Source organism: Trichomycterus rosablanca, chromosome 19 (genome assembly GCF_030014385.1).
Source record: "Trichomycterus rosablanca isolate fTriRos1 chromosome 19, fTriRos1.hap1, whole genome shotgun sequence".
NCBI classification, from domain to species: Eukaryota; Metazoa; Chordata; class Actinopteri; order Siluriformes; family Trichomycteridae; genus Trichomycterus; species Trichomycterus rosablanca.
Window position 1 is genome coordinate 6,888,784 of NC_086006.1, and position 12,763 is coordinate 6,901,546.

Genomic DNA, 12,763 nt, shown 5'->3' on the forward strand with positions numbered 1-12,763 from the left:
CGTTTTTTATTTAAAACCAAAACACATGGCAAGCTATTTGCTTATTTTCAAATAATACATCATACACATTTTGACAAAAGCTGATTTTGCTTTGTTGTCTAGTAAAATGTGAATGACTTTGTTGTATAGTAAACAGAACCCAGACCTATTATGTTAAACGTATAAAAGAATGATTTGAATGGTGCTGTATTGCTGTATGTATTAAATGAAAAAGTGTCCTGAAAAAGTATTCAATCCCAACCCTTTTGGAAATAGCCTCAGCTGTTTTTAAATCAGACCATCACTTTCTCAGTGAAGGTCAAAAAAGAAAGAAAACACTTAAATGTCATTAGTTAAAAATATCAAAACCCATTTGGCCGCTGTTATATCCAGTCCTTTGAATAAGTCATTGATTAAATTAATTACATTTTTCTTGTATACTTTTCTATCATCAAATATCTGACTTGTTTTGCTCTTAGACTTTTGATTTGTTCTTTGGACAGACTCTACCATACTGATAGAGCCCACAATAAATGGGATTTCTATCATTGTAATTAAAAAAAACCTGCTAACCCACAGTCCTACATCTGCAAACCGACTGAGTGGCCTATTTAATGTGTTAAATTTACATTTGTGCAACTGAGGCATTTTGGCAACATGCTAGTGGTGGGGGCTTAAACCGGCAACCTTTTGATTACTAGTCCAGTGCCTTAACCAATGAGCTACCAGCTCATTTGACAATTTTTTGTAAGTTTAAGTAAACCATGTATGTTATTTTTGCCTTTTTGTTTACTTTGACATTAGCTGTAAAACTTTATGGGTAAAATACTCTATGGGTATAATGATACAACATGACAATGCATCAATGCGTAAAAAAAGTGACAGTGTGTGTGGTGGAGGTGTGTCAAGTACGTTACACATCAGATGTGTAAATGATGCCGTATAATGGAGCTGCACTATTTAAACACCAGAGACAGTTAACTTCATCAACAAACACATCATCTGCCCATGCTTTTGTGCTAACATGATTGGCAGCAGTCATTGTCCAGGTTTGGCTCTACACCTGCGCATTTCTTCAGGTTGATGTTTCGGTTTTGTTGCTTTGATATGTCTTAAGAGAATTAATGAAACAAAAGAAATACAAAGTAGCTGTATGTATGTTTAAGGCTGGCTACAAAAGTCACACTTTTGGGGAATTAGTGCAGTTGTCATGACTGTAGTGCTAACTGATGTAACAGAGAGTAAATGTAAGTATCTAGTGGTAATCGTTTCCTTGTTGTTCCTTTAAGATTTTTAGAGTTAGTTATTCAACCTAACTATACAGGTTTACATGTGATAGCCACAGACATAGACAAAAACGTGCCCAGAAAATATAATAAATCACCCTCAACGATCTGGACTAATTTGGGAAAATGTAAACTAGGTATATATAACTTGCAGTATATCATTACGAGAAGACAATAAGATTTATCTAAATAATACTACTAGTAAAGACATCATTATAAAATGTATCAAATACATCCTAAATAAACAGTGAAAAAACAACAAAAAGTCTGTAAGTAAGGTATTACAGCAGCTTAAATGAGGTGCAGCTTTTTGGTATCAAGGCACAACTGAAGAGACATTAGCATGATATAACTGCTCCTAAGTGAAGCATTCATTAAAAGAACAACAAATGACTGAATGCATTCTTTGGCAGACATTTTTAGTTTTTTAGTTCATTAAAATAATAAACAAATAATATTAAGTTAATCACTAAGTGAACTAGTCTTAAGCAAGATTAATTGAATTATATTGTAAGGTGAGTTTATCTTTACCCCTACACGCCTAGCCTGATTCCTTTAAACTTAACCTGAAGAAATTAGACATTTCCTTTCTAAAACCCATGGTTTTATATTTATTCCATGCTCTTGTCTTGGACTGCAGGGTGTGTGTAACTTGTCTTGTACCCCAGTATGAGCTGTCAGTGTAAATTTTACTGTGAAGTTGTTGATATGGAAAAAGTGTAGCAGCGTGGGCCACTGCTCGTGACACACTGAACCCAAACCGCTGCTGCTTCTCAGTAGTGTGATTACAGGGACGGGATTCCAGATCTGTTAACTTGCAATATTCCTACAGTGCCCCCATTCAGCTAGCGTGCCACTGGCCTGTCTGGAGCACAGCCTCTTAAACCACATAAAAGGGGCTCTTCTATACTTATTGTGTTCATTGTCTCTGAAAGCCTGTTATTAGTTCAGGGAATTAAATAACCAAAAGCAGCGGGTAAAACATCAGAGAACCTACAGGTGTCAGATCTGTCCCTAATCTTACAACTTTTAATAGTGAACACAGCACCATAGAAACACTGGGACAAAAATTGAACTGGGTTTTATGCACACAAAAAAAAGAATACTTAAAAAAAGAATACTTAGCTACCCTCATTAAAGAAGCAGAGATGTTGATTATGTAATGCTGTCTGTGTTGTAATGCATGGTTTGAACCCAGGTCCTCTTGTTCTACCCATATTTTTTATATTGATCCACTTACATAGCCATAGTGAAAGTAGTTTAAAATATGTACTTTGAGTGACTCCTAAATTTACAACAAGCAATGTTTCTAAGTCTTTGGCAACATTATGATTGCATGACAATATCACTATTTGTCCAGCAGCTTCCAGTTGAAATTGGATCAGAATTTTTAGATTTTTAGATTGTTCTTGATTACATCTGACCATCTACACAAATTTTCTCACAGTATAGGGGAGGGTTTTCTTTTCAGCCCTGGCAAAAGACCACTGTTCCATTTGCAAAGAAATACACAATGAATGTCTGAACGGTACTCAAATTCACAATTTACTTTTGACAAAGTGTTTTCTAATCATTCAGTTACAGAAAAAACGGCGTGGAAATTATTAAAATCATTTTTTATCATATTTATAATTATTTAATATATAGTTATTGTATTTTGTATACAGTCAATTGTACTGATACTATTTGTTTACTGAGCTACTTGATTGTTTTTATTTCATCAAATTAAGTACTTATTTCCGTGTTAAATTAATTTAAACCTTGTAGTTTCCCTAAGTAATTTAACACATTGGTAAAACACTGATTTACAAGCCACCATGAAGAGTTTCATGTTAGATCATTGCTTTATCATTGTATTAGTCTTGTAGTCTTACAAACATTTATCTAGGAATCAAATTAAGGGTTCCAGTAATTTTCAGAATTGAATTTGGTGTTTTGTGTCCTTCCTAATGCGCCACGTTCTTCCTTTTTTTACTCAGTCACCAGTAAGAATGATCAGCTGCGTCAGTGCACAGCTTTAAAGCATTCTGTGATAGCGTTGCTGTGAAGTGACCCATTCTAAATATCCTATATCAATCTGGAACTAAGGTTTATAAATGAGTCCATTTGAATAGAAACTCAAAAGATTTTTTTCTATGAAAGGGCATGATGAAAAGTTCCCCAGAAAGATAAAAAAAGGTATTTGGACATGTCAGTGGGGCTTTCAAAGGAAAACAAACTGCAGCGACCAATGTGAGTTGACTTAATCTGATTAGGCTAACCTCATCAACAGCCCACTTAAAAAAAGAGAAGAAAGCCATGAATCGGGCCGAAAAGCCAGGGGTGGGGGAGCTCTTTCTCTTTTCCACACCCACTCTTTCTTTTTCTCTCTTACCCAGTCTGAGAGGCAAACAGCCACAATGGACACAACATGTAAAGGACATGCTGGTGTGCAGATGGAAAAATGACAACAAACCATTTGAAAGACCATGAAACACAATCACTCGAAGTTTGGCAGGTATAAGAACAACAGAGAAGTAATTTAATTACAGAAGAATAAACTGAAATGTCCATGAAATGCCACACTCTCACACTGCCCATGCTAAAGTTTTGCTTTGAAGTCTTAAGAAATGAATGCACCCCCCTGTAGCACCCCTCAGAAATATAGCCATATTTTAATTCATTAATGTGGGTTCTCACCTCTGTTATAAAGCTCCCCACAGTGCCAGTAATAAATCAAAGATGAAAGGTAAATAAAGCTTATAAATGCAGGCAGATTCCTAAATATTTAGGCTACTTTAACAGCACTAAGGTTAACATAAGGTTAGAATAAAGTTAGAAATACATTTTTCATTTTTATTTAAGAAATAATTATTTAATAAATGATATAATATTGAATTTAAAATATTTAGTGGCATATATGAATTAAGTTGAATTGGAATGGTCCAGTGGATCTGCCACCACATAAAAAACTGTGGTCTGTTTGGAAAATCTGATCTCCCACCTTTTAACTCACCTAGCAATGTGGATTGGGTATCACAAATGTGTAAGTTGCCCTGCAGTGAATGGGTACGCTGTCCATAATGTATTGTCGCTGTGTGCCCAGTGTTTAGGGTGGTGCCAGAACCCAAAGCTACCCATGTCAAGATAAAACATTAAGTGAAAACAAATAAATGAGCCCTAATAATTTAATAAGCAGACTTATGAGTATTAAATACTGCGTTGATTTGGTAAGTCTAGTATGTTATAGGTGCTTATTCAGTGACATTTTTATTGTAGGTGTTATTTATTACTAAATAATTACTGTTTTTGCAAAATTCATATCTACTGTTCAGTGTAAACTTAGCATGCCATGGATTTAAAAAATATTCAGACCCTCTGACCTTTTGCATGCATTCTTATGTTGTGTATTTGATTTTGATTGGAAATAATTGCCATCATCATCATCAGGTAATCACCCATAATGACAAATGTTTTAAGAGTTTTACAAACATATTCAGACCCATAATGCAATTTTAGACCCATAATGCAATTACAGCTGTAATAATTAGGACATTATAGAATGCATGCTGGTTGTACGTTTGAAGAATCAATAGCAAATGTCTTCTCTTTAATAACATTTAAATAATGAATGTAGACAAATTAATATAAAATAATTACTTTGTTTACTAAATATCTTCAGGGTGCTCAGGGTTATTTTATATAAAACAGCCTGTAAAATCTTTAGACGTTTTGTGTAATTTCAATTTTTATACTGACTAGAAAAATATACAGATATACAATCTTAATATTACAACACAATATTTATAACAAACATGTAAACCTGTATTTAATTGTATTTTTTCTAGGTTGTATATTCACTGTTGGATAAACATTAAATAACCTTTAAGATGCTTCATGAATTTACTGACAACAGTAACCAGAAAACTGTGAACACTTTGTGTGAAGGAATCCTCAGTAAACATGGCTAAGCACAGACTGATTGGACACCGTGTAAAGAGATTGGCCAAGCAACAGATGCTAATGCAGATCTAATTGACTGCCTTCTGCTTTCTGCACAAGGATTTGGAAGGAAGCCGGGACTTATTATGTATGGACAAATAAGCAGAATTAGATGCTTTTGAGCGAGATCCCACACATCTGCAATGTGGACAAAGTTCAGCCTACACACAGAGAGCACAAATCCTGAGCTCCAAAAAGTTCCTTGGTGATTGTTTAAATGTCTCAGTACTTTGTTATATCCTCAATTTAAAAAGAACAGCAAAGCTGCTAAATTATTTAGAGACAAAAAAAAACAAATTCTCTTTTCGATAGCCTGTTATAGCATATTTGTCACACTAAATGATTTAGATATAATACAAGAATAATACAGAATTTAAAAGCTTTGTAGAGATTTCAACTATTCAATGTATATGATTTTTGTTTTTTAGATTTCTTAGCTTTTTAACCAAACATGATATGCCATAGATGGAACCTAAAACACAATATATTTTGAAAACTTATATAATTTCATTTGTTTAGGATAACTTGAATTTTTGAAAAAACGAATAATGTAGATCTGGTAATTGCTACTATTTAGCAAAATGAACAGGCTTGATGTCATTCTGCCTTGAATAATAAAAACATTGTCAAACAAGTCATAATTGTGCAGCCACCATATACTGTATGTTTTACAGAAACTCTATGCCACCATATAAAAGAAAAAAGAGTCAAATAGTTTATTCTAGAGATCACTACAAGACCTTTTAAGCTTGTAAAACTCAATCAAATAAAGAAAATCAGAGGGCACTAATTGAATGTGTTCTATAAAAATAGTGATTTTAGGAATGGAATTACAGATTCCATTTTAATAGGAACATTTATTACCACATATATTACAGTAGCACTGTAAAATTTCTAATTTTATATAAGAAAAGCCTGTGTACTGCCAAATTTTCTATTATATTTTATCAAAAACTAAGTAAGGAAATTTAAGAAAACAGGATTAGTGACGTTAATGTGTCTTTATTGTGCAATGGAAGAAGCTGACTGTGTTTCTTAAGCAGCCTTTTTAATAAAGCATTTACATTCAAGGTTTTCCCTGCATAGTTACCAAGTTCTGGAACAAGACAAAGCATAATTATTTTGCACTCTGGTCATTGTGTTCTTTTGGAATGCTTAAGACATTTAAGAGCTCTTGACAGTGTAGGTATCCTAGCATTAATACACAGCATGCATGGCTGTAGAGTTGCATAATTTCATTTCAATCCCAAAGCAAACAGGTCAAACGTGAGCAGCTGTACACACAGCTGGCCTCTGAGATTTCACCGATCCTGGACAAACAAGTTTCTAGCATGCCCCAGCAAGGCTCAAGCAACCAGTACAAGAGCCGCCAAACAATGACTGCCAAGCTGCAAGAGTCCAGGCTCAATTTAGACTTAATAAACTCTCATTGCCTCAGGCTTTTCTCCTCTTACTGAGAACAATGGAGTGGAGATTCCTGACTTAGCTAGATTGGCTCATCGGTGCTTGAAAGTTACAACATTATATTAGAAGGTTTCAATTCCTGTGTTATTTAGAGGCATTATTTATTTGGCAAATGAGTGCAGAATGTGATGTTCATACAGTCATTTAGACAAAAGTAAACATATTTGTTTAAGAGTCAGAAAACTAAATGCATATTAGAAATACAATGACATTAAAATTGTTTCAGGAGCTTTTTACATTTGGCATATTAAAATCCCATAGACAATATTTTTAACACATTACTCTAAATGAAGAAAAGTAAACATCTTTGCGGCCCCGCCAACTCCCCTTAGACTTTCATTACTGATTGGTTATGAATAAATGTTTTTTTTTATTTATTTTTTTTAATATGTGGACACATTTACAACCCCAATTCAGAGAGTATGAAAAATGCACATTTAAGAACTGCAGTGTTTCTTACATTTACTTTGACTTTTATTTGATAGCAGACAGTATGAACCCAAGACTGGGGTGTCATCTTTTGTACCATTACTGTGCATTTTTAATAAGGAAAAGTACATAAAAGTGATATAACATTGTATAAGGTACCTTTGATAAGCTTAGCGTGTACATTCCTATGCACAAATATAAATATAAATCGAGGGAACAATCCCATCGATAAACAAACGTATATCTTTGTACCTCAATTAGCTACTAATAGTATGTTCACAATATTGTCTGTAAATTAGCCTTATGAAAGCCTTGTCGAGGTGGGATCAATGTCCCATTTTTGATATTATGATTTTATTTTTGTGATTTTTATTCAAACTGCACAGATATATTTAAAGTTTATTATTTACCTTATAAGGCTGTTTCAAATTCCCTGAGGGCTTCAGTGCGACGCCTAGTGGCTGTACGAGGAACATTAAATGTTCGGAAAAACTTACTAATAAACATCAATAGATGGCGCACAATACTAAAGAATTACACAACATCGGCACAAGACAGTCTCATTTTAACCTGGTTATATTTGTAAGTCTGCTTTCAAAAAATAGCTTTTAAAATGTTGAAAAAATTAAAGTAATATAAGCATTTTATATACAACTTTAGGATTTCTATAAAAATATTTCACTCATTTTTATTTCAAATACAAACTGTTAGATTTCTAGCAAAATGAACAATTTTATGAAATTCTAATATTTGACTTACATTTTACTGCAAAAGTAAAATGTAAAATTGTATTTATTTGCAGACTACAAGATATTGGACCAAATAAATAAAGAGTAATTGTATTTTAAAATGTGCGGTTGATTGCCTGTTGAAAATGTGACTCATTTCCAAAACAAAGTAAGCAAAAATAGGACTGCCACTGCAGGGGGTCCAATCTTTTGCATAAGACTGTAAAATGTTAGCTGTGCAACTGAAAAAAACTGAATGCCCTTCTAAAAATTTGTTTACATCCTGAGGACTAGGCGTGTGTCTACAAGTAAATAGTCTTTTATATTATCCACTAAATATGGAGATTTGTGTTTTTTTTATTAGATCTTACAGCAGAGACGCAATAAAACAATAACAAACAATAAAAACATAGTAGGTTAATGCGAATTATGTAGCAAAATAGATACAGAAAATCAAAAAGTCACTGAGCAGTGTGAGAGAAGCAGGACGCGGATCCGGACACAGCCTGGGATTTGGGAAGCGTTCCTTCAGATGCGGCACGTGCTCAGCAGCAGACGCACTGGCACGCGGACAAGCTGTGGACGCCCCTCCCCCGCGCGCGAGCTCTCCTGCTCCCGCGCGCTTGTAATGACTGTGGCGTAAGCGCACCACAAGCCAATCAGATCACAGGACGGCTGATTTGCATACAGCGCCGATTTGCTATTGGTTCGCAGTGTGCCAGTACGAATCTCCTCGCGTGCCTCTACAGCTGCTGCCTCTGCTAGAGAGCAAGAAGTTTATAACCTGTTATTTTATTTAAATTCTCATGCAAAGTTTTTAAAACGTGTATGTATTCAAATACATGTTCCAAACGCATATGTTAATAATGCTCAAATTAATTCGTAATTCATAGTTCATATTAAAAAAATGAAAACAACTTCTATATTGCCAGTACAGGAATTGTTTATTTTTGGGAAAATTAATGTTTTACATGAAAAAATTAACAAATTGATTAATTACATCTATTTGGCTTAAGCGAACTTCCAAATAGAAAGACCAGTGGCATGTTAAACTTTGTTTGTTTGTAATATTTTAATTCACAATAAAAGCACAATATGTAGCACTCGAGGAACATCTGGTAGAAATGCGAACTTTGTAACATTTGTAATATCAGTTGTGCAGCACCTATTTATATTAGTCCGAGTGCAAAAATAAGCACATAGCAATACATTATGCTGTGACATTAATCTGTAATCACGCCAGATATTGATATTAAAGCCCTTTCTGTGTAGAGTTTGCATGTTCTTCCCGTGTTTGCGTGGGTTTCCTCCCACAGTCCAAAGACGTGCAAGTGAGGTGAATTGGAGATACAAAATTGTCCATGACTGTGTTTGACATTAAAACTTGTGAACTGATTAATCTTGTGTAACCAGTAACTACCTGTTCTGTCATGAATGTAACAATAGTGTGTAAAACATGACGTTAAAATCCTAATAAATAAATACATTTGGGATCATGTTTTAGATTCACCCTTATGCAGGATTTGCTACTGCATGCATCTATAGACTATTGATTTAATGCATGCATCCATCAGATTTATTTGCGCTGGATAACAAATCTGCTCCAAAAAATCTTCAAAGTCCAAACCTGAACATTACACACTGTAGCTTTGAAGATACAGGCCTAGCCAGTTTCTATGCTGTCTGTACAGGAATGCGTCACACGAGATTGTCATGGACAGAGTTATTTTTGGCGCAGTGCAAAGGTTCAATCATATTTTTAAAAACTAGGCTATTCAAATAGCAGGAGAAGGAAGCTCGCGCGGAGCGGCGGCGTTCCCCCGATTCCCCTCTTATCACTACAAAGTTAAGCCCGCGTGCACTCGCCGCTTTGTTGTTTGTGCCTGCAGGGCTGTTTGAGCAGCGCGTGACTGACAGCCCGTGGGGGTGTTGTCCAATCAGCGGCCTGCCCGCGCCCGATGGGTGAGTCCGCGCGCCTATTGGCTGAAGCGACTGTGGGAAAGAATGCAGCGAGGGTTTCACACGAACCGGGAGCACGCGAGCTCGCTATAAATACCGGCGGCGTGTGGCAGAGGAGACTCGACTCACCCTGCCTGCCTGTGCGCGCTCATATAACAGCTCACTCATTACAAGTGCCAGCAGCTGGACCTGCGCTCTCCCTGCGACCAGAGTCAGTCTGGCAGCGCTCCCTGCACGCGTTCCATCCCGCTTCTAACGGAATATACCTTTTTTCTCAACGGATAAGAACAAGTTTTGATCCAATAATGCCAGCCGATACCATGGAGAAACAGACAGCTTCTCCGATTGCTGGGGCTCCAGCAAGCGGATCACATACACCAGACAAACCAAAGAATGCCAGCGAGCATAGAAAGGTAAATATTATTTTAAATGTTTGAATTGCATTAATAAATACATGCAAATTTAAAAAAAATGTTATACATAAACGAACCAATATGTATAAGTGTACTTTGCACTGATGACACTTTGAATTATTTATTCTAACAAACCCAAAATATTGTATTCCATAAACAAACCCAAATTATTTATATTTAAATGATGCTTTCTAATTTTATTTAGTCGTTAGTTATTGCTGGATTTAAGTCGTCATCTAAATTAATTATTTTGTATTAATTATTTTTTTCTTTTAGTCTTCAAAACCAATCATGGAGAAACGGCGCAGAGCTAGAATCAACGAAAGCCTTGGCCAGCTCAAGACCCTTATCCTTGATGCCCTTAAAAAAGATGTAAGTTTTAATTTAAATAAAAACATCTGCGTTGATGATGGTTACATTATTTGGTTACATTTAATATTATAACATGTCTAGACATGTACTGACAAAGTCTTTACATTTATTTCCACAGAGCTCCAGACACTCAAAACTTGAGAAAGCTGATATTCTTGAGATGACAGTGAAGCACCTGAGAAACTTGCAGCGTGTTCAGATGACTGGTAAGTTCAAAGAATCAGTCACAATACACTATATAATCCTGCAGCATGTAACTTTGTTATTATTAATTATTATTCATTAGGAAAAACACTAATTATAGTTATTTTGAGCACCACCACCAGACTGTTATAACTTTAAACGTTATGTTTTGTTATCTTCTTTGGTAAATTCTGGCAACAATCATTTACATGTTGATTTAATATATTGTATTAATTGGGAAAGTATTAATTTTACTTTTGAAGCATTTACATTTATTGCAATTCTTTTACATAATTTTCACAACAAATGTAATACATCAACAAACACTTTTAACTTTCCAAATGCACATTGATCACTTCCAACTGTTAGATTATTAAGTACATTTAGTGAACTTTCTCACATATGGACCAAAGTTACATACTGCAGATTTGAGCATTTCTTATTCCACAGTGTTTTGTGTGTTTTTTAGTTTTACCTGTTATACTAAAGTTTCTCTTTTCCTCCACCAGCAATGTCAGCAGACACAGCCATCCTAAGCAAGTACCGTGCAGGATTCAGCGAGTGCATGAACGAGGTGACCCGCTTTCTGTCCTCGTGTGAAAGCGTGAACACGGAGGTGCGCGCACGGCTTCTGAACCATCTCTCCGGCTGTTTGGGGCAGATGATGCCAATGAACTACCCTCAGCAGGCCCCGGGCCAGCACGCGCACCTGGCACAGCCTCTCAACGTGCAGCTTCCTTCATCAGCAGCTGTGAACTCCAAGCTCAGCCCTCCAGACGCGATGCCGCCCAAAGTGTTCGGTGGATTTCAGCTCGTACCCGCTACAGACGGACAGTTCGCGTTTCTCATCCCAAACCCTGCCTTCACCAACGCGAGCACCCAGGTCATCCCGCTGTTCTCGAACGCTGGAGTTCCAGTAGCGGTCAGCTCGAGCCCGGTGCATGTCAGTTCTGCTCCGCAGGCGCCTTCCCCGGTGCAGGGCATGACCTCGTTTGCGGGAGTTGCTGCCAGTCCTGTTAGCGTCAGTGCAGGAATTGAGAGCAATGAGCCCGTGTGGAGGCCCTGGTAGAGCTGCTGCCACAGGCCACATGAGAAGTTTAAAAAAGTTTCAACTGATTAACCGATAACCGACAAAGAATTCTTATTCTATTAAGGTTGTCATTTAATAATATCTTTTAAATGTATTTCCAACAGCTGACTTTAAGCTCTTTAACAAAAGCATGCAGAGTGAAGCGTAAGAGCCCTTACCCACTCTTAGGGTGCATGCGCCAGTTCTGTTTACATTTATACAATTATAGACCTTGAACAGAAAAAATTAAACACTTATATGATTTAAATTCTAGCTATTGAGTAATAATAGTCGGTTATCGGTTAAGAGAAATTGTGAACATTTGTAGCCATATACTGCATTGATTTGAGTCATCTACACCTTTTCCATGCAGTTGATGGTACTTACAATACCTTCCCATGCGCCTGGCTGCTGCCTTATGAACACTTTATTATGCCTTATGAAGATTCAAACATTGTTCCGTTTTATGGGACTGTATATGTTTTATTTTAAAAGCAGTTCATGTTGAAGTATTGTTTCCAATATTTGGATTTGTTGATAAGCTGTTTATTAGAAAGACATCCAGAAGTACTTTTTTATTAAATGATTTAGTTTTGTACAGAGTTTGTAAAAGATGCCAAAGTGTTATTATGTTTTTGATTTATATGTTTAAATAAATCTAAATAACAAATACACATACTGTGTTTTACACTTTTTTGTTTGTGGGTCTTTGTATAGATAGTTCTTTAGCTTTAACAGGAATGAAACTTAATGTCCCATATATTTATTAATTTCTGGTGGGTCTTGTGGCACCTTGAAACACTGGACTCCAAACAGAATAACAGGTTATACCCTGGACAGGGTATCAGGAAATCTACACCAGATTTTGTAACCATGGGCAATTTAGAATGATAATCCACC

The 12,763-nt window shown here is 35.9% G+C and overlaps 1 protein-coding gene across 1 annotated transcript; it reads left to right on the forward strand.

The window, feature by feature from the left end:
* The first annotated feature begins 9,979 nt into the window (after positions 1–9,979).
* her9 (hairy-related 9) lies at positions 9,980–12,476 on the forward strand. Its single transcript, XM_063015325.1, has 4 exons — positions 9,980–10,239; positions 10,516–10,611; positions 10,730–10,817; positions 11,304–12,476. The coding sequence occupies exons 1-4, from the start codon at positions 10,132–10,134 to the stop codon at positions 11,861–11,863; spliced, it is 852 nt and encodes a 283-aa protein (XP_062871395.1). The 5' UTR covers positions 9,980–10,131; the 3' UTR covers positions 11,864–12,476.
* Positions 12,477–12,763: the final 287 nt, after the last annotated feature.